The sequence below is a fragment of the Lepidochelys kempii genome, chromosome 7 (genome assembly GCF_965140265.1).
Source record: "Lepidochelys kempii isolate rLepKem1 chromosome 7, rLepKem1.hap2, whole genome shotgun sequence".
Taxonomy (NCBI): Eukaryota; Metazoa; Chordata; order Testudines; family Cheloniidae; genus Lepidochelys; species Lepidochelys kempii.
The window spans coordinates 95,448,227-95,473,881 of record NC_133262.1 but is presented as its reverse complement, the minus strand read 5'-3'; the positions used below and the strand labels follow the sequence as shown (position 1 = coordinate 95,473,881).

The 25,655-nt window shown below is 41.0% G+C and overlaps 3 protein-coding genes and 1 non-coding gene across 7 annotated transcripts in view; 3 read left to right on the top strand and 1 right to left on the bottom strand.

Moving 5' to 3' along the window:
- Positions 1–25,655, bottom strand: part of LOC140914912 (DNA nucleotidylexotransferase-like) — a 384,775-nt gene that overhangs the window by 220,177 nt on the left and 138,943 nt on the right. The gene's annotated exons all lie outside the window — the stretch shown is intronic.
- The window catches only part of BLNK (B cell linker), a 144,908-nt gene continuing 120,193 nt past the window's right edge, over positions 941–25,655 (top strand). The window contains exons 1-3 of one of the 4 annotated variants that reach the window (XM_073353937.1): positions 975–1,075; positions 2,196–2,749; positions 5,769–5,831. In XM_073353937.1, coding sequence (XP_073210038.1) covers positions 2,609–2,749; positions 5,769–5,831 — 204 coding nt within the window. In that variant the 5' untranslated portion in view covers positions 975–1,075; positions 2,196–2,608. Of the gene's footprint in view, positions 1,076–2,195; positions 2,750–5,768; positions 5,832–25,655 lie in introns of all 4 variants that reach the window. The other 3 variants (XM_073353938.1, XM_073353939.1, XM_073353940.1) reach the window with 3 other exon arrangements.
- On the top strand, positions 10,846–10,918 carry TRNAV-CAC (transfer RNA valine (anticodon CAC)). The gene has a single exon. It is a non-coding gene; the product is annotated as a tRNA-Val (tRNA).
- On the top strand, positions 18,917–20,733 carry LOC140915149 (uncharacterized). The gene is made up of 2 exons (XM_073354726.1): positions 18,917–19,604; positions 20,192–20,733. The coding sequence occupies exons 1-2, from the start codon at positions 19,022–19,024 to the stop codon at positions 20,731–20,733; spliced, it is 1,125 nt and encodes a 374-aa protein (XP_073210827.1). The 5' UTR covers positions 18,917–19,021.

The following is a 25,655-nucleotide window of genomic DNA, read 5'->3' as shown; positions in this document are numbered from 1 at the left end:
ATAAAACCAAGTGCCTGGAAAATGAAGGCAAATCAAAATTTGCAAAGTGTGATTGAAGCTTATCTATTGCAGTTATGCAATGATGTTTTTGCAAAAATAAACTTGTGTGAAACTCACTCACCCATGGCTACTTTCCGGGAGCTGTCATTCCCTTCAAATATAGCCTGATCAAGACCATTGAAGTCCTTAGAAAACTTTCCAGTGATTTCAGTGGCCTTTAGATCAAGCCCATCCACATGAGCTGTTCCACAGACCGTTTTCCAATTGACTTTAATAGCACTTTCTACTTTCAGGGTATCATATTGACATGAAATATCCCTTTTCTGTTTTTCCTCACCATCCTCGAACAAAATTGAAATTTACTCATTTGTGTTATTTTCCACTGAGGTATTGTCTTTAAAGCTGAATTCTTGATTCACAATGTATTTGGTTCCTCTTTTTGTACTGATGCCCATGTTTTCTTTGTCCATAAAAGATGTTATAGAATATTAAAAAATCATTTTGAAAGAGAAAGAAGATACAGTCATGTGTTTCTGCTTTGTTTCCCATTGTCTTCTTGTTCATTTCAACCCAACCTTAGTCTAACAGTTGGAGAGAATGTACAAAGGTTTGTTAACTAGATTTCAAATCTTAGCACAACTACTTTGTAGCAGTTCTACCAAGAGCATCTTCAGAAGAAAATCCACACAGATATAAAAATGTCAGTGATAGAATGCCTTGGTGAATCTAGTGCTCCAAAAATAATGTAAGTTCACCTCTTAAGTATTATTTTTAGACAATGTTAGCAGCTGAAGAGCGAACTGGCAAAGTTTCATCAAACTTTTAGAAAGAATTGTATGCTCCCTTTCCTTTTTCAATTCTATTTCTTTATACTAAATACGAAATCACTAGGTTTTGACTTTAAGGATCCTTTTCTCCCTCTCACCAGAGATGGTAAGCCTGTCAATCATTCCAACAACAGTAACCACAAGGGAGTGTTTGCAGCAGGATAGCAGATACAAGAAACGGCTCTTACTTTAGATTACTTGGAATCGGCTCTAATATGTACGTCTGGAGAAAAAATTATCCGTGTTTGGTAAGCCATGTTCTTTTTACTATTTTTGTATCTACTGGACAAAATCATCAGTGCTAAGTATTTATATTTTGTATTAAAGTGATGCCTTAAAGATCTAAGATGTTAGCATTTAGATTGTTAATGAAAATGATGTTTCACTCTTAATATTAGTCGAGGAAACAGAAGTTGATGTAGTTGCTGCTTTTTGTAAAGCTGAGTTTGATTTTAAAGTTTCCAATAAATGTATATGTTAAATGATTACATACATGATAGAACGTAATTATTCGTGTTTGTATTAGTAAGTATTTTAGCAAGAAAGATTATGACATTCCCTGAGATAAATTTGTTCTGCTTAATGCAACTACTTCTCATAAATTGAAAATTGAGTGTTTACCAAATGAAACTCCAAAGAATTATACCACATAAAAATGCACTTGGCACTTTCGAAACTGCGTATATATACTCGTATGGAGTAAATTGCTAACGTTTTACAGTCACCGGGTTTTCAATAATATGCTGGTTGTTAGTAAATCTGTCGATCACTTTGCAACAGCCACAACATATAGCAGAATTTGAAAAAGGGTAACGGACAAAATATTTTAAACTTAGTTAGAATCAGTTCCAATCCTTGAAAATGTGCCCAAATACTGTTTGCACTGGGAAATAAAACAGGAAGAGCAATTAGAAAGCAGAACATTCCTTGCTCTCCAGCCTTTTATGGAAGATTTCACATTACTTCTGTTACAGTGACTCAGAGCTGCAATGCAGCTGGTTTTATTGGAATAATAAGCTGGTTTTATTGGAAGTGCATCTTTGCAATTTTATTTCCTGATGTATATGATGCTCGTATCTATTAGTCTTATTTTTAAAATAATTTTATTGAATAAAGATGTGAAGATTTGTAGATGATATGTTATTTAATAGCATTAAGAATTTGAGGCCAATTTTTTTCTTTCAAATGTTCATTATGCATACAGTATTTAATCAAATGAATTATTTTACCCTGAGAGCACTGTGCCAACACCTTAAACAAAGAGTCAGGTTAAGTAATTTGACAATCTAGAAATACAAATCCTGTATCTGAGCTCGGCTTTCTCTCTATATATATATATATATTCACTCTCTCTATATCTATTCATAGCATCATAGTGTATCAAAACATAGAAGTGTGTCAAACACAATCTAAGAGCTGATCAGAGTGACTATGAAAAGGAGTTAAAGGTGTGCAAGAGGCAGTTGTCACTAACACGAACTTATTTTACACCATGTGAAAAATGAAGCAGATGCCACTAAAATGCCTATAAACGTGGCCACACTTTGTCATTAATCATCAAGCACAAGTATCCTTTTCTCAACTCAATTCAATGGATATTTCTGCCTATATAAGGATGATATGACCCTATTACTGAGTACCTTCTTATATTCAAAATCATTGTCCTGAAATAATGAGTGTATCAGTTTCCAAATTACTTGAAAAGGCGTGTACTTTAAGCAAGCAAGCAGGGAAAAGCTGCAAAAGGGACTTCCTCTTTCAATTTCCACAGCAGATGGTGAATGTCAGTGAAGCAAAGAGTTTACTGTCACCAGAAACAGATCAAATCCTCTTCACCGGATAGCAAAATGGCCACAAAACTACCCCTTCGAGAGGAACGTGAGAATTGGACAACTCTTCAAGTTGCAGATCTCCTAAGACAGGTACTGAACCTAGGGCTCAGACTGCAGACAGTACAGTATATCATACTTGTTTCAGTTCAGCTAGCAAAATAGGTTGCTGGACTTATCTACTCTTTGTGTGCAGTGTTGTAGCTGTGTTGGTCCCGGGATATTAGAACCACAATATCTTACCTCGCCCACTTTATCTACTCTCTGTAATATGTGTGATTACTCCTTCCTGGATATAAACATAGATGCTAAAATGTGTTTAAAGCGGTTTAGTTAGCAATTGTGACTACCAAGGACTTACCATGTGTATTGATATTCTGTAAGTTTTTCTGTGTTCTCTCAGTTTTTATTGAAATTCAGTGTCATTCCATGACAGAAGTTGCTTGTTAAGATAAAAATATCCTGCACAAGGCAAAGAACCACAATAATGTGTGCCACTGTTGAAAGACAGGATACTGATCTAGTTGGACCACTGGTCTGATCCAGTACAGCTGTTCTTATGTTCTCAGGCAGGCAGGGGAGGCAGAGTAGGTGGTACCTTCACTCCACACACATTCTCTCCATCCCCACCAGCTATATCAATGGCAAATTATTTCACCTTGGAAAGATGGAAGTTCCTGGCATACTCCAGCAACAGTGTGCTACACACTGTCCTTTATTCCGGGAGCCTGCAAAGTCACAATCTTGTTCTGTTTTGGAAAGAACTAATTATTTAGAACATGAGAGCAGTTTACTAAATCTCACTTAGAAATACTGGTTTAGACACTGATCTGGCTAAATGGGTCAGCAACCCTAATGTTAAAAGTCTGGCTGGTTTTTATTTACTTTCCTCATGGAGGTTTTCCAACATAAATACTTTAGGGAAAAAAACAAAGAAAATATACTTTACTTAGACTGAAGAAAAAAATTCCTATAAAAATAAAGCATCAGCTCAGAAAATCCAGTATCATTTTACAGCTTTGTTTCTGTACTACACTTTTTTCTGGTTCATCTTTCAAACAAAATGTTTACAGCTACACTGTAAACAACAATCAGCAAACACTGAACAAACACTTGACAAACGGACCCTAGAGTTTACAATCCTTGCCATACAAATATGTTTTTCAAATTTCAAGTTTACTTGTTTAGCACTGTCATTAAGGGTGATAGCCTGGAATGTGCTGAGCACTTACTGCAGATGACTCTGTGCCTTCAATTCCCATTGACTCTACAACTGCAAGCAGTTCTTACACATCTATTGGAAGCCAAAATTTGCCTTCTTTCTGAGCATCGAGACTGTTAAATGTATAGTTTTCCTGAGTTCAATGGCTCACCTCTAAGCAAATGGAATGAATTTATACAACCCTAATTTTAAATTCACACTGTTAATGGCGTTTAAGACAGATTTGATGGTTAAGCTAAACTACTTGAATTCACTTAAAGTGCTATATATTTTTAATGAAAAAAAGTGCTGCAGTTTTTCTCCTGAAGTTTCTAAGCCCTCAGTTGTGTACACAACAAGGCAGTTCTTTTAAAAAACCATGCCAAAGTGCTAAAGCTCATCAGTCAGAAACACTCTTAGGGCGTTTACTAAACCAGCTCTATTACTGGCCACCCTTTATAAAGAAAACCTACTGAGTCTGTGTGACGGGATCCCTGAGCTACAACCTGGAACTGTGGGATTGCTGTGCTTCCTTAACTCTCCAGCCTGGGCTGTCTCACAAAATGCTATGCCAGTGACAAGCAGCAACACCCCTCCAGGTGCTGTGATTATTCAGTCAGAATGTGGAACCCCACACCCAGCAAAATTGCATGAACCACTCATGAATCATACAGAGAGGTACCAGCCCCCAGCCTTGCACCCCAGAAATACACCATCTTACACTCAAGACTCTCTTGGACAATGCAAGCTCATTTATTAGTTCACCGCTTCTTCAAAGAAAAGTGGACCAGCGTTTGTAATCTGAGCTCAGATTCCTCAAAGCACTTCAACCAAAAAAAACCAACACCTTTTAGGTAAAATATAATACAGATTTATCAACCATAGGTAGATTTTAAGTGATTTATAAGTAACAGGCATAGAGATCAAAGTTGGTTACCTTAGAAATAAAAATAGAAATGCTGTCTAAATTCTAAGCAAGTTTGGCATCAAGCAGTCTCTCACACTAACAGATGTTACAGGCATACCGGCAGCTCAGGTCCTCAATACACAGACTGAACTCCCTTCCAGCCTAGGACCAAAGTTCAGGCACACCCCCACACCCTCAGAACGGATCTACACCTGACTGGCCAGTGAGAGTTGCTCCTTTGTTCCCACTGAAAGGCTGGCTGTGGGCATTTCCCAACCTCACAACATATTTCAGTAACAAATATAGCAATACTCATAACTTTACATACAACAATAGTACATAAAATTCAACAGGATATTAAGATTTAACTGATCAAGCCTTTCATAATACCTCACAAGGCATGCATTGTACACAACATATCCTAATCATATCACAGTATGAATATGGGAGTTCCAGGAAGCTACTTTGACACTCTGTACCTCCCAGTCTGCTCTCTTTCTGAGCAAACACTTAACTTCCTTTTGTCAAGGAACAGAGCTTCTTGGGAGCGGCAGGTTAGAACCCTGCACAGGACTAGTGTAAAGCCCTGCAGCAGGATTGAGTCTTGCCAGTCCCGCAGGACCCTCTGCCAGAATAGCGGAAGCGGGATTAAAGAATAGTCCCATGCAGGGCTCTACTGCAGGTTTGCTTCATTTTCCTTTACAACTGATCCACTTAGACATATTAAGAATTAAAAAAAGATATATCAGTATCTATTCCCTGAGTTTGATTTTGAAAGTTGATATTTTCTGAGCCCCATTCTCTAGGAATGCCTGCCAGTCACACACTGCAAGATTATTTACCTAGTTATCCTCTTCAGATGAAATATACACAGACTCCTGCAACTACCACATGCAGTTCAATTTCAACATAAAATATTTCTATCTATAAACTTATCTAAGATTTAGACTCATGTACAGTTTTCAATTTCTTTTTGTAATCCTCTTCCCCCCCCTGCCCCCCAGATTCGAATGCCTGAATCTGCGGTAGTAGTGGAAAAACTGGATATTAATGGAGCTAAATTTTTGGTAAGTAATTAAAGTATTTTCTCTGTTAGACACCTCTTGTGAAAGATTTTCTATGTGAAACTTGTATTCACAACTGCAGGGTCTATTATGCTGGCTTCTTTCATGACTAATGGCAAGTTAGTCACTTGTTCTGATCCTGACCTTTGAGACATTTTCAAGGCTTGCTACTGTGAACAAGGAAAGCCATACTCATGGTAGCAAAGCTCAGCCCTGCTACACATCCTAGAATAGGTGCAACAAATGCCTAGATACCCATCCAAGCATCTGGTTGTTGGAAGAGAGGTCCCCTTATGGAAAGGGTCACTTTCCTTTAAATTCTGTAGGACATTTTCTATAGGGTTTTTTAAACAGCTGCTACAGAATTCTAGAGGCTGGTTTTATCTCTGGTGAACTATTTTCCCATCAGAGTGTGGTCAGACCTCTAAAGGAAGGTAAGCCAGAGGAGAAGAGAAGCACTCAAGGTACTGCTCCTTCCATCCCAGCAGTTACTGAGGTAGAGGCCTCCAAACCCCATGCTGACTCCCTGAAACACAAAAATGAGGCCCTTTTGTGGAAAATGGGGAGAAAGCTGCTAAAAAAATATTTAAAGTATATTTCTACTCTGCAAAGAAACTGTGTCTATATGGCCCTATCTTAGAAACCTGTTCCTCTGTATCTTAGGTGTGATAGCCGCTCGCTCTCCTGATAAGGCTCTGATCCTGTAATGTGATCTGCGTAAGTGGACCCCTGCCCCCCTGTAGAGTGCCATTGACTCCAATGGGATTGGAACTTACACCATCTGGACATAAAAGATCCCCCTGCAAGATCAAGAAGTTATTACCTGTTTCTATTAGCACTGCAAAGCTAATACAGCTATGGGAAAGGGAGACTGAGTCTTGGCCAGCTCATGCATTACCAACAAAATTGTAATAGGAGTTCTGTTCGCAGTCTTTGTTGTGGGATGAGTGACAGTGTTGGGTGGAATCTAAATGACGAATAAGCCTTGTATTCATTCTTTGCACCTGAATGAGTTTTACCCATAGCAAGAAAAAGAAACATGCCCATTGCATAGCATTGGTGGAATGGGACATGAGAAATCTTTTCAGAACTTAATGGTAAATTAATAGGACAAGTGACAAAAAGAAAAAGGAACCATGGTTGAGTTCTGCAAGATCATCTGTGAGCGAAAGTAAAACAAAAGTGAAATGAGTGAAAGTGAACGTCTGCTAGTATGCTATGCACATTATGTATTTTCTTTAAAACTTTTAATAGTTCCCCAGTTTTCAGATTATCTTATTCTGCATTGTAGAAAACATGGCAATATGTGAAATGCCTGTGGAGTGCCACTAGCAACATTCATTTCTAATGTTATACAACAAAAGAGTGGCAGATCTCACACCCGACAGAAGATTCGTAGTGCTTTCATGTGCTCTTTAATTGAATTGTTCCACAGCACTGTCAACAGGATAGGAAACCCGTATTAAATTATGCTTGAAACAGAATGAATTATGCCAATACTGTAAAAAATGAAGTACAATAGCTTACAATAGCTTGTTAATAGTGACAACAGCTATTGATCTAGTGGTTAGTACATGTGACTAGTAATCAGAATTCTTACATTCTGGATCGGTCACCGTCTTCCTTTGTGAGCTTTGGCAAGTCCCTTAACCTTTGAGCCTCAATTTATTGGTCTGTAAAATAGGGATGGATATTACCTACCACACAGGGGATTGTGAAGCGTTATGAATGTTTAAACTACTTCGAGCTCCTCAGCTGAAAGGCACTATAGAAACGCAGGCCTCCAGTGGCTAGAGAGCAAGAAAAAGCACTCAAGCCGGTCTGATTCCACCTAGCAGGTAGCAGTGGGGCACACACACAAGATAAATTACACTCAACTGCTACACTCGTGTGCATTAAGACAGATATAGCTTTTTCTGAGATATATTACATTGCATGGGACTATGTGTCCACAGTATTCAGACCTCAATTTTCATTTTTGCTATGAGGTATATCAGGGACCTCTGGACATCTGACTTCACCTAAAATCAGAGGATTTCGGAGGAGGATGGCAACCATTTCTTGGTACCTTCACTGTGACTTAAATATATGTTTTTCTTTTATCCATCACACTAGGCACTGCTTGCTATGCAGTCTTTAGAAACAGGAGGTGCGCCACCTCTCTGTTGTATGATTGGAACTGCAGCGTATGGAGTATTGTCCGTGAAAATGCAGATAGAGCCTGAAGGAAGCAGGCTAGATAGGCAGGTATGCAAGCAAATAGGAGTGCCAGTGAGAGCAGATAGGCAGGCAACAGAGAACAAGATGAATAATCTGCCAGAGAAATCTTGCCCAAAATAAAGTAAGCCAGCCTGCCACAATTCTTTGTTCAGCTCTTGTTGAATATCATAACTCATGCATCCAGTTACCAAAATTAACACACCACCATGAAGATATACCACCTAATTATTGCAGAAGGCAACTTATTCACTAATTTACTGTGAAGCAACTTACTTTCCTAAGATGTATAGCATGCCTCCTTTCGGGGTATGAAGGACTAGCCAAGGGGGCATGGTGAGACTTGTTAGTTGTTCTCCATAGTGTCAGATTTCATTTCAAAAATTGACCAGAGTAATCAATAACACGATGTCTGCCTGAATTTGAGGGGAGCCTAAAACAACAGCTGATGTCTGAAATGAAATGAATGGAGCAACAGGTGCTGACTTAGATGCCAAACTGTCAGCATTAACTATTTCAACATGCAAGGCATGAAGGAATCGAGCAGTAATATCATATTACAGAGATTTACACCAAAGAATGGAAAGATATATTAAGGTGTGAAGGCCTTTAACAAACATGGTGGGGTTTCAGTGGTGTCCTCATTGGTTTCATTTTTTTGAAGAGGGGCTCAGCTTCAAAAGTTTGTGAAGTGCTGCAGGAAATTATTATGTAGCTCTTGGTAACAAAATAAACAATGTGTGTTTCACTCCATATGTCAAATATTACATTTTATTTGAAAATAAGCTGAATGAACTGGGCAATATGCAAGGCCTATTTGAAGTTTAGAATGCTAGAAGTCTGGCTGTAAATGCAATCACAGAACTGGAAGGGACCTCAAGAGGTCATCTACTCCACCCCCTGTACTTGAGGCAGGACTAAGTATTATCTATACCATCCCTGACAGGTGTTTTCTAACCTGCTCTTAAAAATCTCCAATGATGGAGATTCCACAACCTCCCTAGACAATTTATTCCAGTGCCGAACCACCCTGACAGTTAGGAAGTTTTTCTTAATGTCCAACCTAAACCTCCCTTGCTACAATTTAAGCCCATTGTTTCTTGTCCTATCAGAGGTTAAGAACAATTTTTCTCCTTCCTCCTTGTAACAACCTTTTATGTACTTGAAAACTTATGTCCCCCGCTCAGTATTCTTTTTTCCAGACTAAACAAACCCATTTTTTTCAATCTTCCCTCATAGGTCATGTTTTCTAGACCTTTAATCATTTTTGTTGCTCTTCTCTGGACTTCCTCCAGTTTGTCCACATCTTTCCTGGTATGTGGCACCCAGAACTAGACACTATACTCCAGTTGAGGCCTAATCAGCAAGGAGTAGAGTGAAAGAATTACTTCTTGCGTCTTGCTTACAATACTGCTGCTAATACATCCCAGAATGATGTTTGCTTTTTTTGCAACAGTGTTACACTGTTGACTTGTTTAGCTTGTGATCCACTATGACGCCCAGATCCCTTTCCGCAGTACTCCTTCCTAAGCAGTCATTTACCATTTTGTGTGTGTGTAACTGACTGTTCCTTCCTAAATGGAGTACTTTGCATTTTTCCTTATTGAATTTCATCCTATTTACTTCAGACCATTTCATCAGTTTGTCCAGATCATTTTGAATTTTAATCCCATCCTCCAAAGCACTTGCAACCCCTCCCAGCTTGGTATCGTCTGCAAACTTTATAAGTGTATTATCTAAATCATTGATGAAGATATTGAACAGAACCAGACCCAGAACCGATCCCTGTGGGACTCCACTTGTTATGCCCTTCCAGCATGACTGTGAACCACTGATAACTACTCTCTGGGAGTGCTTTTCCAACCTGTTATGCACCCACCTTATAGTAGTGCCATCTAGGTTGCATTTCCCTAGCTTGTTTATGAGAATGTCATGCAAGACAGTATCAAAAGCCTTACTAAAGTCAAGATCTACCACATTTACCACTTCCCCCCTATCCACAAGGCTTGTCACCCTGTCAAAGAAAACTATCAGGTTGGTTTGACACGATTTGTTCTTGACAAATCCATGCTGACTGTTACTTATCATCTTATTATCTTCTAGACGTTTGCAAATTGCTTGATTATTTTCTCCATTATCTTTCCGTGTACAGAAGTTAAGCTGACTGATCTGTAATTCCCCAGGTTGTCCTTATTTCCCTTTTTATAGATGGGCATTATATTTGCCCTTTTCCAGTCTTCTGGAATGTCTCCCGTACTCCATGACTTTTCAAAGATAATTGCTAATGGCTCAGATATCTCCTCAGTCAGCTTCTTGAGTATTCTAGGACGCATTTCATCAGGCCCTGGTGATTTGAAGACATCTAACTTGTCAAAGTAATTTTTGACTTGTTCCTTCCCTATTTTAGTCTCTGATCCTACCTCATTTTCACTATGTTGGCATTCACTATGGCATTCACTATGTTGGATGTCCAGTTGCCACCAGCCTTCTTGGCGAAAACTGAAACAAAGACATCATTAAGCACCTCTGCCATTTCCACATTTTCTGTTGTCTTTTTCAATATAATCACATAACATGCTATAAAGTGGCCACAACACCTTAAATCAATTTTTTCTGGTTTCAGACAGGGAATTTAGTAGTATAATTGACATTCAGATTCAGCAGATATGTTTACTTCCTTGAACATTTTTCACCCATTTTGGTTTTAAGTAGTAATAAGAATCATTTTATAGCAATACTCATTTCTATTCTACAAACACACCCTGTGTTTCAGACTGCTTTTTATAGGAAACAACAAGTGGTTTCTGTAGTGTAGTGGTTATCATGTTTGCCTCACTTGCAAAAGGTCCCCGGTTTGAAACTGGGCAGAAACAGTGTCTGGTTTTCCTGCTTTGAGCAGGGGGTTGGACTAGATGACCTCCTGAGATCCCTTCCAACCCTGATATTTTATGATTCTAATATTAAATGGATTTTTAAGAAATTTTGAAACAAACAACACTGCCCTTACACTTCTGTGAAATTGAAATACAACAACATATGGTATATTAGAATGAAAGAACACTGTGCAGTTTAATTTTCTTTATTACCACTAGCATTATATTTGTTATCGTTATTCCACATGCAGGTCACATCCAAATGATACTAATCTGGTGCTAATGTGCAGATCAGCATTTAGCAACAGCTGAATTGCACAGGGTGTATTATATTTTCTCTCTCATTGGTATTTAATAGCTCAGTATTTGCTGCATTGTGCTCTGCTTTTCAGTTCTTAGAGTGATTAGCCTCTTTGGTGCTGTTTTCTAATTTAATGTTGATTTTCAAGAGAGGGGTTGAAAAAGAAGTAGGGATCTCAGAATTGAGAGTTGAGTTTAATAACTGAATTCTAAAGTAAGTTGATTTAAGGTGCTACTATTGTCAGAAAGTAGAAATTTACAAGAGATAGGCTAGAAAATCTGAAACTAACAAAGAGGTTATATTGATTCTAGACATGTTTCACATTAAATATTTTCACACGTTTCTCTTTCAAGACTGTTTTGGATTGGGTATTTAGAACTTGAGTTGTTTGGGCTATTGAATACCTTAATTATACACCCGCATTTACTTTCTGAAAAGTAAATTTTAAAGGATAGATCCTTGGCCCCACTATGACTCCTTTGTGCTTTTCTGGCAGGACAGAGCAGCTGGAAAGCTGGTGAATTCAGCTTTGATGATTCCCTTTGCTTAAGTGGAATCCCAATGTGGCACAAAACCATTCTTGCTCTACATCCTGTCCCCTCCCTCCAGTTCCCAATAGAGTGAGTGTTCCTCAGTGATCCCCAGCTGCTAGAATGGCTTTGGAGCCATGGACAGCTGGGATGTAAATTACTGTGGCCCTGAAGCGGCAATAACTTATGGCAGGAGCAGGGCTATGGAGTTGAGGAATATACCCACACTCCCAGCTTACGTGTCAAGCACAGTTCAGCTGGACCTGAACATTTAGTCCTGAGTGTTCAGTACTGGAAATAGAATCTAGATCCTGAGTGCCCCATCTGAGCTTGAGAAAACAATTATAGGGAGGGTACTAGCTTAACAAAATAAATAAGAGGCATACTAACCAGTCAGCTGTGACCAAATACCGCGATACATTAGACAAAAACACTCTTCCAGTGCTTCCCCATGTATCAAATACATTGAAGAGTATTGCCAGATTTTACCTCTGAATGAAGGTTGCAGCACAAGCCAGCAAAGAAGGGCTAAAGATACCTGTGGGCTATTGTGACCTGTTAGTTATCACCCTATCTCCAGTTTTTACCAGTGAGCTGTTTTCTCAGACTACCTTGTCAAGTACTTAAAATGTTGCAAACCACATTTTTCAGCCAGTATTATTTACTAGTGCTTTTCTTGATCAAAAGATTATAGTGTATAAGGCAATCTCAAAAATCTTCATTGCTACATTTCAGAGGTATTCAGGCTTTTCCTATAATATGGATCATATCTTAATAGAGATTGTCTGGTGGACACACCAAGCCCTCCCTTTTGCAATTGCAGAGTTTCCCAGTGGCAACTGCAGCAATTGCGCACATGGAAAAATATCATTAAAAAAGCATTTATCTATCTTTAGATAGATAGCATAATGGATGAAGTTCCATTGGAAGAAAGTTAAATAGACCATCTCATTTTGTTCATTTTACTGCACCTTTACATCAGTTCTGTTCCTCTCTTTTGGCTCCCATGCACATTTCACTGCCACCTAGATCCCCTCTCTGCACATGCTTCCCCGTGTCTTGGTCCTCTCTCTGCCTCCTCCAACTTACACATGATTCTCTGGAAATGCTGCCCAGCCACCCGGTGCTCTTCTTCCCTTGGGCATGCTGCCCAGTCATCTCCTTCTCTTCACCCACCCATCCCCCACCACCATCACGCATGACTCTCCTGCTGGTGGCTTATCCCATTGGTGATTCCAGTCTTTGAGGGTAACTGGTTTCAAAGTGTAACCCTTTTAATAGATTCTTTAACTTTACTCTGACAACTAATGTGCAAAGGTAAGACAAAGGGAAGGGGCTGGTTAAAAAAGGTTGGTTAAAAAGAGACAACACAAGTGAAAATAAGACATGACAATCTTGCACAATTATTAGCCATTAACTGAATGGTTTATTAAATCTTTCAGGCTCCAGTGTCAGTGTTTCTTCTGTGGCAATGGCCAACATGAGTAGTACCTAGCAGAGCAGAGTGCTGCATTCCTGATGTTCAGTAGGAGATACTAAGGACAACTGTAGCATAGGTAAGGCAGCTCTCTGGACTATCAGCATGGCAAAAGTTGGAGGTAGAGGAAATTATGATCCTGATCCCCAGTGCAGCTACACAGATTTACACCGGCTGAGGATGTAAATGGCTAAGTGTTTAAATCTATACCTATATTCCATTGAGGATTGGCATCTTTGTTTATCTATTTTTAAAGTTTTTCAGGTCACCTTGGAATATCCAGTCAAACATGAACCCAGCTCTGAAAGCAGTAACATGCACTCTCATGATCAGTTCAGAAAGAGGGAAATGACTGGGAAACGTAATCAGGAAAAAAGGCAACGTGTTGTTGTAGTTTACTGTAACTGAAGCATGGAGAATGATTTTTAAAGTGATTTTAAGGCCTGGGTTAAAAGGAAAACACTTTATAGCTGAACGCATTTGCTACCATCAATCATCTTCAATTAAATAAGAGGAAGAAAGGGCAATACATATTCATATTTCTTCAACAAAGCATAAGGAATGTGTACAAGTGTAAGAGTAAACTGCATATTTATCTTTATTCTTCTCCAAAGGGCAGAAGCAGAAGACAGGTTCCGTGCTGAAATCTACAATACCATCAATTTACACACCATTTAACTGTGCCATTCAAGAATACAATAATGAACTGACGGCAGAAAATTAACCTAATTCTTAAGATTATCAAGAAAATAGTAGGTTAACGTACAACTCAAGCATTATTAGTGCCAAAAGCCCATAAAATTTTAATTGGAGATTGAAATTGTATCAGGTTGTTTTGATTTATTTTCCTGCTAGATATTTGCAAATATCCCAAGTAGCTATTTAGTGCATTGTCTAATGCCCTGATCTTGCAATGCAATCCCGTAACAACAAATCCTGAGACAATGCTGAAGCATCCATTGAAGGACTGGGACCTTAATTTTTACTGTGATAGCAACAAACTTCTGCTATTATTCTAAATATTGCTACCAGAAATGGTTTAAACATTAGCTTTGTTTATTCTTATGCAGTGGCTGTGAATTATGGGAAGTGCTTGTCTGCATTCCAGTCCTTGAAATCTGACACAAAATAATCCAGCAAATTCTAACTGTCAAATCATTCATAATTACATTAAATATGGATTAAAGAAATATTCTTTGAAGCTGAAGCCTTTGTTCTTAAAGCTAACAGATAGGTTTTTTTAGATCACGTGGAAAATTAAAATATTTTTAAAAGTCCTTCAAGTTTTATGGAGGTGTCAAATTCAGGGAATATGCAAGGGACTATGAGGAGTGGTGGGAATTTTAAAGGTGATGGTGTCACAGATTCCAACCTTAACTTTCTGAGAACTCAAATCCACAATAGAAAAGCCCTACACAGTCTCAGTATTTTCAATTTTGAACCAACTGCTTTACCCAGACATTCTTGCCTGGTTAACAGTACAAAACATTAGTCATATGAATGCACCAACTCAGAACCTATTAAAGGATGATGCTAAGAGTAACTTTTGATTTGGGGCACCTCTATTTTTGGCACTTGGATGCTCATCCCTTTCTGAAAATCAGGCTACATTAATATGTCTCAGGTTGAGCACCCAAAAACTGAATTGTCCAAAATCACTAGTCACTTTTGAAACCTCAGCCAGAAACTTTTATCACTATTCTATTGTCACACCCCAGCTTCTACCCGTTTCAGAAATCTTCCCTGTGAGTCCCTGTAATATCATCATTTCAGTCACCCTATATCAATCTAAACTTCTTCCAATACAAGGCTATTTATTTCTAATTGTCTGGTTTTTCTTTGTGCTTGAAAACACAGAGAAATACAGGAAACTAATAATGCAAGTCTTTTAAGAGACTAAAGATATTTTGTTCATTTTCCATTATTTTGATTGTTTATTCAATATTTGGTATTTTAAATAACAAATGATGGAAAGCAAGGGCATGTCACAGTGAGTTCTGTTGTCTGATAGGTTATTTGAGGAACTGATGTGGAAGTTTTCAGTCCCATTAGGCAACTTCTTTGGGAGGTCAGCAAATATTTCACAAAATTCTCACCCAACCACAGGGCAATTTGAGAAAGACAGCATATCTTTTCTTTCCTATGAGGAATAGTGTACAGAGATTCCCTAGTACATTCTGGTTGCTTTGTGCTGTTCCGGCAACACAAATTCAGCTAAAATGGGCAGTTAGGCCAGGTTTATGGTTCATTCTCATCACAAAAGAGACACAAAGCAGCCAGAATGTAGTAGCCTGTCTGGCCGGCCAATGGTGATTTTCAGAAGCATTTAAGGAAGTTACATTTCATGCTTTTTGACTAATGAAGAAATAAACTGGAATGATGTGGAAGAATTTGCTAAATATTTATATTTGGATGACGACAGTTACAAAATGGCTATGCCACCCATCTACTGGATGAGCAGATAAAGCAAATGCTCAGGATTCCTGTCAAAGTTCATTGGGATCTGGATATCAGTTACCTTATAGAACACCCTTCTTCAAATTCTAGGTAATAATAGCATGTTTGCATTAGGAAATTATCAAATTGCAGAACCTGTATGGGTTTTTATAGGGAGATATGTGAATTTAAGTGATATGATCAACATTAAAATTACATTTTCATTTTAAATGTATTTTTCAAGTAACCACAAAATGACTGTCTAAAGGAAATCTCTTCTCAGTTTGTTTACTTTGTATATTTCATAGCACTTAGTGGAAGTCAGTTCTCCCATTTCATTGACAGTATACACCCTTCCACAGGCTGTGCATCCCAGTTCCTGCAGCAGCAGAGCTGAGACAGAAGGTAAAAATGAACTAGTAACAAACAGATGTGTGCACAGAGTAGGGGATGGGGCCTGAGTATGCTTGGTTTTGTTCCTCTCAGGCCCACATAGAAAATGCTTCTAAACAAAAAGGAAAGCAGAAAGTGCCTTAACATTATTGTTTAGTATGAAGTTGCTCTCTCAGGAAACCTATCTTTTAAAATGAGTCAAAAATTTAAGTTAACAGTGTCCCTTTAAAGAGACTGAGTTTCCACTAGATGGCAATTTTGAGAACCCAAAGAGGGGCGTCAAAAGATTTAATTAACATGGCTTGTAAGGATAGCAATGTGAGCATAAAGACATACATACCTAGCTGACAAGGTACTAGTTTAGGCAGCCAGAAAAAGTAATATTGTGGTTACATGGCATCAGAATAAATTGAGAGAATGAAGTGGTATATCCCAAGCCAAGAATCCCCATCTAATCAGATACTTAGCAGAGCTCCCAGAAACAATGCAGCCATCATTAGTGTAACTGTCTTGCAGGTGGGCCTGTAGAGACCACTACAGTGTAATATGCAGGACTGTCTTCTGGAAGACTCAGACAGGTCTCAACAAACCAGTGCTGCATGGCAGAGGGTCAGAGGGTGGTGAGACAAGGGCTGGAATGCCTAAAGAGACTGCATCTTTGGTTTCTTATTAACCAGCCGTGGTGAGACAGAAGTTTACTTTTGTTACTGGCTTGGTGTAATCTAATGATAGAATAACCACCAGTTTGTGGTGAGTTTCTCCTATTTTTCAGCAGTTTTTCCTGAATTTGGCATCCTCAGCTGTGACCCACTGAGGCATGGTGACACCTCCCAGGGGAGCCTATCCTGCTTCCCATAGTTCCTGCAGGAGCTTCCCCTCAAACCTCAGTCCCAAACATTCCTTAGGACCATGTTTCACTCTGCTTTTACCTCGAGAGAAAACTCTCAGCCTTTCCTGGGTCTGCTCCCTGCCATCCTTCCCATTGCCCTGTGTTCCTTCCTTTATGAATGTTCAGACCCTTGTCCACTGTTTTTAATAACAAAATCCCGACAATCCCTTCAAATATCACTCAGTGGCCAAATTGGTCTCAGACTCTCATTAACCCCTGGTTAACAAGTGTGGGGTTTATACACCACATCACAGGGCAATAATGATGTAAACAGTAGGACAGAGTTTCCAATGAGATATATTATGAGCTGGTAAACAAAAAGGCCACTGTTTTTCCGAATAAAAGTATCCAGATGGGGAGTCTGACCAGTATAACTAAACTATAATAGTATAGGTTTCAGAGTAGCAGCCGTGTTAGTCTGTATTCGCAAAAAGAAAAGGAGTACTTGTGGCACCTTGGAGACTAACCAATTTATTTGAGCATAAGCTTTCGTGAGCTACAGCTCACTTCATCGGATGCATAAAGTGGAAAATGCATGCATCCGATGAAGTGAGCTATAGCTCACGAAAGCTTATGCTCAAATAAATTGGTTAGTCTCTAAGGTGCCACAAGTACACCTTTTCTTTTATAGTAGTATAATTATATCAGCATAATAAAGCCAGTAAATTTCCCCATGGGGACCAACCCATAGCCTAAGATTTGTATATAGATCAGTTACCTGAGCATACACTTCACTCATGCTGACCGGACCTTTCTGTTTATCTTGAAGTTTAGCACAGCTGAAATGAACAATCCACAAAGTCTGCAATACACATTTTACAAAAAAAGTAATAATCAAAGATTGATAAATACTAAGTTACTAAGGGATTTTCCCCTAGTAAAATGAAGCCATCCTGTTTTCTCCTAAATTACACCATCTTCTCTGAATAAGTATGAAGCCAGAAAGACACACAGAAAACAGGAACCTGTAAGATCAGTATAAGCTTAGTAACTGATTAGTTTCAATGTGGGGGAAAATATGACCTTTGTAATCAGTTGTCAACAAACTGTGCAGAACACCACAATCTTGCAGATTGGCTGTGGGGAGTTTATTAAAATATTTATCAATCTTTCATACTTAAAAACCTATGGAGTTTGCCCATATTAAAATTGTAACCACATACAAAAAAAACTGCCAAGTTCCGTCATTAGTAACTTTTCCAAATGCCTGTCCTTACAGTCAGAATTTAATGTTAAGGCATCTGGCTTCAAGTTCTGGTTGTATTGCTAATAAACCACATCACACATTAGCAAAGTTTGGAAAGAGGCATGCTGGAAAGAATTCTCTGTGTGCTCACAAAACCAGTGCTTAGAAGAATAAGAATTTGAAACATTTCATTCATTTTAGGCTTCTTGCAAGAGCTGTGCAAAATTCCCATTTCTGTGGCTTCTACATGTAGGAAACATGAACTTTGTGTAGGTAACATAACCTGCCCTGCAGTGTCTGGATTTGCATGTTAAATTCAGTAGCCACAAAACTTCCACTAAAGACATTTGAAAGAGGTATCCATTTATTATATTTATTATATCTCTATGGGAGTTGCATGGAGGGAGCCTTTAAATATGTTTCTCAAGCTTTTCTTGGGTTTCTAGCCATTATTTTTTCTTGACATTACAAAAAAAACAAACAAAAAAAAACATATCCCCCCACCCCTTTGGAAGCATGCTCAAGTCTCATCTATGCCCTGGTCTACACTAGGACTTTAGGTCGAATTTAGCAACGTTAAATCGATTTAAACCTGCACCCGTCCACACAGTGAAGCCCTTTATTTCGACTTAAAGGGCTCTTAAAATCGATTTCCTTACTCCACCCCTGACAAGTGGATTAGCGCTTAAATCGACGTTCCCAGCTCGAATTTGGGGTACTGTGGACACAATTCGATGGTATTGGCCTCCGGGAGCTATCCCAGAGTGCTCCATTCTGACCGCTCTGGACAGCACTCTCAACTCAGATGCACTGGCCAGGTAGACAGGAAAAGAACCGCGAACTTTTGAATCTCATTTCCTGTTTGGCCAGCATGGCAAGCTGCAGGTGACCATGCAGAGCTCATCAGCACAGGTGACCATGATGGAGTCCCAGAATCGCAAAAGAGCTCCAGCATGGACCGAACGGGAGGTACGGGATCTGATCGCTGTTTGGGGAGAGGAATCCGTGCTATCAGAACTCCGTTCCAGTTTTCGAAATGCCAAAACCTTTGTGAAAATCTCCCAGGGCATGAAGGACAGAGGCCATAACAGGGACCCGAAGCAGTGCCGCGTGAAACTGAAGGAGCTGAGGCAAGCCTACCAGAAAACCAGAGAGGCGAACAGCCGCTCTGGGTCAGAGCCCCAAACATGCCGCTTCTATGATGAGCTGCATGCCATTTTAGGGGGTTCAGCCACCACTACCCCAGCCGTGTTGTTTGACTCCTTCAATGGAGATGGAGGCAATACGGAAGCAGGTTTTGGGGACGAAGATGATGAGGAGGAGGAGGAGGTTGTAGATAGCTCACAGCAAGCAAGCGGAGAAACCGGTTTTCCCGACAGCCAGGAACTGTTTCTCACCCTAGACCTGGAGCCAGTACCCCCTGAACCCACCCAAGGCTGCCTCCTGGACCCAGCAGGCAGAGAAGGGACCTCTGGTGAGTGTACCTTTTAAAATGCTATACATGGTTTAAAAGCAAGCATGTGAAAGGATTACTTTGCCCTGGCATTTGCGGTTCTCCTAGATGTAGTCCTAAAGCCTTTGCAAAAGGTTTCTGGGGAGGGCAGCCTTATTTCGTCCTTCATGGTAGGACACTTTATCACTCCAGGCCAGTAACACATACTCGGGAATCACTGTAGAACAAAGCATTGCAGTGTATGTTTGCTGGCATTCAACCAAAATCCGTTCTTTCTCTCTCTGTGTTATCCTCAGGAGAGTGAGATATAATTCATGGTCACCTGGTTGAAATAGGGTGCTTTTCTTCAGGGACACTCAGTATAGCCCATTCCTGCTGGGCTGTTTGCCTGTGGCTGAACAGAAATGTTCCCCGCTGTTAGCCACAGGGAGGGGGGAAGGTTGAGGGGGTAGTCACGCGGTGGGAGGAGGCAAAATGCGACCTTGTAACGAAAGCACATGTGCTATGTATGTAATGTTAACAGCAAGGTTTACCCTGAAAGAGTGTAGCGACTGTTTTATAAAATGTGTCTTTTTAAATACCGCTGTCCCTTTTTTTTTCTCCACCAGCTGCATGTGTTTCAATGATCACAGGATCTTCTCCTTCCCAGAGGCTAGTGAAGCTTAGAAAGAAAAAAAAACGCACTCGCGATGAAATGTTCTCCGAGCTCATGCTGTCCTCCCACACTGACAGAGCACAGACGAATGCGTGGAGGCAAATAATGTCAGAGTGCAGGAAAGCACAAAATGACCGGGAGGAGAGGTGGAGGGCTGAAGAGAGTAAGTGGCGGGCTGAAGAGAGTAAGTGGCGGGCTGAAGACAGGGCTGAAGCTCAAATGTGGCGGCAGCGTGATGAGAGGAGGCAGGATTCAATGCTGAGGCTGCTGCAGGACCAAACCAGAATGCTCCAGTGTATGGTTGAGCTGCAGCAAAGGCAGCTGGAGCACAGACTGCCACTGGTGCCCCTCTGTAACCAACCGCCCTCCTCCCCAAGTTCCATAGCCTCCACACCCAGACGCCCAAGAACGCGGTGGGGGGGCCTCCAGCCAACCAGCCACTCCACAACAGAGGATTGCCCAAAAAAAAGAAGGCTGTCATTCAATAAATTTTAAAGTTGTAAACTTTTAAAGTGCTGTGCTTAAAGTGCTGTGTGGCATTTTCCTTCCCTTCTCCACCACCCCTCCTGGGATACCTTGGTAGTCATCTCCCTATTTGTGTGATGAATGAATAACGAATGCATGACTGTGAAGCAGCAATGACTTTATTGCCTCTGCAAGCGGTGATTAAAGGGAGGAGGGGAGAGTGGTTAGCTTACAGGGAAGTAGAGTGAACCAAGGGGCGGGGGGTTTCATCAAGGAGAAACAAACAGAACTTTCACACTGTAGCCTGGCCAGTCATGAAACTGGTTTTCAAAGCTTCTCTGATGCGTACCGCGCCCTCCTGAGCTCTTCTAACCGCCCTGGTGTCTGGCTGCGCGTAACCAGCAGCTAGGCGATTTGCCTCAACCTCCCACCCCGCCATAAACGTCTCCCCCTTACTCTCACAGATATTGTGGACACACAGCAAGCAGTAATAACAGTGGGAATATTGGTTTCGCTGAGGTCTAAGCGAGTCAGTAAACTGCGCCAGCGCGCCTTTAAACGTCCAAATGCACATTCTACCACCATTCTGCACTTGCTCAGCCTGTAGTTGAACAGCTCCTGACCACTGTCCAGGCTGCCTGTGTACGGCTTCATGAGCCATGGCATTAAGGGGTAGGCTGGGTCCCCAAGGATACATATAGGCATTTCAACATCCCCAACAGTTATTTTCTGGTCTGGGAAGAAAGTCCCTTCCTGCAGCTTTTGAAACAGACCAGAGTTCCTGAAGATGCGAGCGTCATGCACCTTTCCCGGCCATCCCACGTTGATGTTGGTGAAACGTCCCTTGTGATCCACCAGAGCTTGCAGCACTATCGAAAAGTACCCCTTGCGGTTTATGTACTCGCCGGCTTGGTGCTCTGGTGCCAAGATAGGGATATGGGTTCCGTCTATAGCCCCACCACAGTTAGGGAATCCCATTGCAGCAAAGCCATCCACTATGACCTGCACATTTCCCAGGGTCACTACCCTTAATATCAGCAGATCTTTGATTGCGTGAGCTACTTGCATCACAGCAGCCCCCACAGTAGATTTGCCCACTCCAAATTGATTCCCAACTGACCGGTAGCTGTCTGGCGTTGCAAGCTTCCACAGGGCTATCGCCACTTGCTTCTCAACTGTGAGGGCTGCTCTCATCCTGGTATTCATGCGCTTCAGGGCAGGGGAAAGCAAGTCACAAAGTTCCATGAAAGTGCCCTTACGCATGCGAAAGTTTCGCAGCCACTGGGAATCGTCCCAGACCTGCAACACTATGCGGTCCCACCAGTCTGTGCTTGTTTCCCGAGCCCAGAATCGGCATTCCACAGCATGAACCTGCCCCATTAGCACCATGATGCATGCATTGGCAGGGCCCATGCTTTCAGAGAAATCTGTGTCCATGTCCTGATCGCTCACGGGACCGCGCTGACGTCGCCTCCTCGCCCGGTATCGCATTGCCATGTTCTGGTGCTGCATATACTGCTGGATAATGCGTGTGGTGGTTGATGTGCTCCTAATTGCCAAAATGAGCTCAGCGGCCTCCATGCTTGCCTTGGTATGGCGTCCGCACAGAAAAAAGGCGCGGAACGATTGTCTGCCGTTGCTCTGACGGAGGGAGGGGCGACTGACGACACGGCTTACAGGGTTGGCTTCAGGGAGCTAAAATCAACAAAGGGTGTGCCTGTACATCAAGGAGTATTTCAGGCAGGACTGCACGGAGGGTTCCAATAAGAAATGGTGCACCAAAGTTATCGTTGTTATTGGAACAAGGAGGTTAGCCTGGCCTCTGATTGATACATGGCTAGATTAACCTCGCTGCGCCTTCTCTGTGACTGACTGCAGTGTGATCTAGACAGGGGAGGAGGAAAATGAGTACAAAACAAATCTGGTCTATTTCTTGTTCTGACCCACTCCATCTATCCTTTACATCTTTGGCTGGCAGCAGACAAAAAAGGCGCGAAATGATTGTCTGCCCTTGCTTTCACGGGGGGAGGGAGGGTGGGAACGGGGTCCTGACGATATGTACCCAGAACCACCCGCGACAATGTTTTAGCCCCATCAGGCATTGGGATATCAACCCAGAATTCCAATGGGCAGCGGAGACTGCGGGAACTGTGGGATAGCTACCCACAGTGCAACGCTCCGGAAGTCGACGCTTGCCTCGGTACTGTGGAAGCGCTCCGCCGAGTTAATGCACTTAATGCACTTAGAGCATTTTCTGTGGGGACACACACACTCGAATATATAAAACCGATTTCAAAAAAAACGACTTCTATAAATTCGACCTAATTTCGTAGTGTAGACATACCCTATGTGTGTAATAGTTCATAATCCACATCCTTTTCTCCCCAGGAGTGACAAGGGTACTTTCAAAAGTACAGGACCCATGGCTATAAAAAAAAAAACCCCACAGTCTTGCAACTGCTCTGGGGGGACATGTTAGCACTGTCCTACTGCTAAAATAAAATTAACATTCAAACATGGCTTACTTAAAAGCCCCTTATACATAAACAGGGTCTGATCACCATAATGGAAGTAACCACTGTGCAATCTACAGAGAATATAAGTATACAAATTCAGAAACAAATCTAAATAAAGTACAGATGGTAGATTTAAAAAAATCTTTAGCCAACAACTATCTCTACCTCCTGGAGGAAAAAGTTGATGTACACACAGGAGTAGGAGACAAGGGACTCCTCCTTGTTTTTGCAGGTACAGAGGAACAGGGCTACCACTCTGAAACCTGTTGCTAAGTATAGAAACTCTCTAGCTCCCTCTATAGGTAAAAAGGGGAAAGTGTGTGTGATGGGATCCCCAGGATCCGTGGGACTGCTGTGCTCCCTTAACTCTCCAGCCTGGGCTGTCTCACACAATGCTATGCCAGTGGCAAGCAGCAAAACCTCTCCAGGTACTGTGATCACTCAGTCATCAGCACGTGGAGCCCGACACTCAGCTAAATTGCATAAATGCTCCTGGAGCCACTCATGAATCTTACAGAGAGAGGCACCAGCCAATCACCCCAGAGTCCCGGCTTGCACCCCAGAAATATACCATCTTGCACTGCTCAAGATTCCCTTGGGCAGTGCAACCTCATTAATTAGTTTGCCATTCCAACAAAAGGGTTGTGGACATGCAACAACCCTTGTTAATCTGAGCTGAGATTTCCCCAAGCTAAATCACAAGTGGATCACATGCTCAATACGAGTGAATAATGTAACAGTTGCAAAAAAAGCAATCATGATTCTGGGCTGTATTAGCAGGAAGGTTGTACACAAGACATGAGAAGTAATTCTTCCACTCTACTCTGCGCTGATTAGGCCTCAACTGGAGTATTGTGTCCAATTCTGAGCACCACATTTCATGAAAGATATGGACAAATTGGAAAAGTCCAGAGAAGAGCAACAAAAATTATTAAAGTTCTAGAAAACATGACCTATGAGGGAAGATTGAAAAAATTGAGTTTGTTTAGTCTGGAGAAGAGAAGACAGAGGGGACAGGGGGGGTGGGGGGGACATGATAACAGTTTTCAAGTCCATAAAAGGTTGTTACAAGGAAGAGGGAGAAAAATTGTTATTCTTAACCTCTGAGGATAGGACAAGAAGTAATGGGCTTAAATTGCAGCAAGGGCGGTTTAGGTTGGACATTAGGAAAAGCTTCCTAACTGTCAGAGTGGTTAACCACTGGAATAAATTGCCTAGGGAGGTTTTGGAATCTCCATCATTGATTTTTAAGAGCAGGTTAGACAAACACCTGTCAGGGATGGTATAGATAATACTTAGTCCTGCCTTGAGTACAGGGGACTGGACTAGATGACCTCTCGAGGTCCCTTCCAGTCCTACAATTCTGTGATTCTATGTGTTCTTTAAATAGTCTTATTTTTTTGTTTAGCTTTATATGCCATGACCACGCCACTATGGGTTCTTTTAGTCATTTATAAGGAGGAGTTTGCAAATATATTTTGTTTAACCAAGACTGTATGTAGGAGTGAAATGGCTGTTAAATTAAATTTTTTTAAATCTTCATTCACTTATCAATATATTTTTTCTAAAGAAAAAGTTAACAATTAGTGTCTATTTCTATTGTCATCAACACAGCTCATTTAAGTATTAGGGGGTAGCCACGTTCGTCTGTATCCACAAAAACAACAAGGAGTCTGGTGGCACCTTAAAGACTAACAGATGCTCTTCATGTGTCAGTACATATATGTCTGCATCAGTAACTTTCACTCCATGCATCTGAAGAAGTGAGGTTTTTACCCACAAAAGCTCATGCTCGAATAAATCTGTTAGTCTTTAAGGTGCCACCGGACAGCTCATTTAAGATATTGGTTTAATTCCTAATCTAGATAGTGGAAGATATACATCTTTTTATTGCTCTTCAGAGCAGTAACACAAGAAAAGATGGCATTTATAGTTAAGCTCTGAAGGAGTGAAACCCTATAAGTAAAGTAATGAGATAATTGCTAGTGGCTAGAAGCCACTAATGAGGGAGGAAATGTATTTGAGTGAGTACTACTTAGTAATATTTAATAATCTATTAACTAATTCAGTAAGGGAATGGCTCTAATTAAAATTGAGTAGAATCCTCCAATTAACACATTTTTTGTTTTCCTTGTGATTGCTTAGAGAAGACTGTGTTCATGTTGTGTGACAAAGTTCCTCCTCTGCCTTGGTGGGTCCAGCGCTTATTGGCGGATTTTCTCGCCTCAGAGGTTCAGCCCTCAGTTTGGCCACTTTCGTGGCTCAAATCTGCCGTTCACTCAGTTAGTCTCATCACTGGCCAGCATGGAGAAAGGAAGAAGACCAATCCCCGCAGTCTCTGCTGATCCACCTAGTGGATCGGGGAACAGGCGAGAGACCTTCCCCTCTGGTGGAACCCACAGTCCAGGTCAACTCCTCCGGTATCAAGTAGGGAGT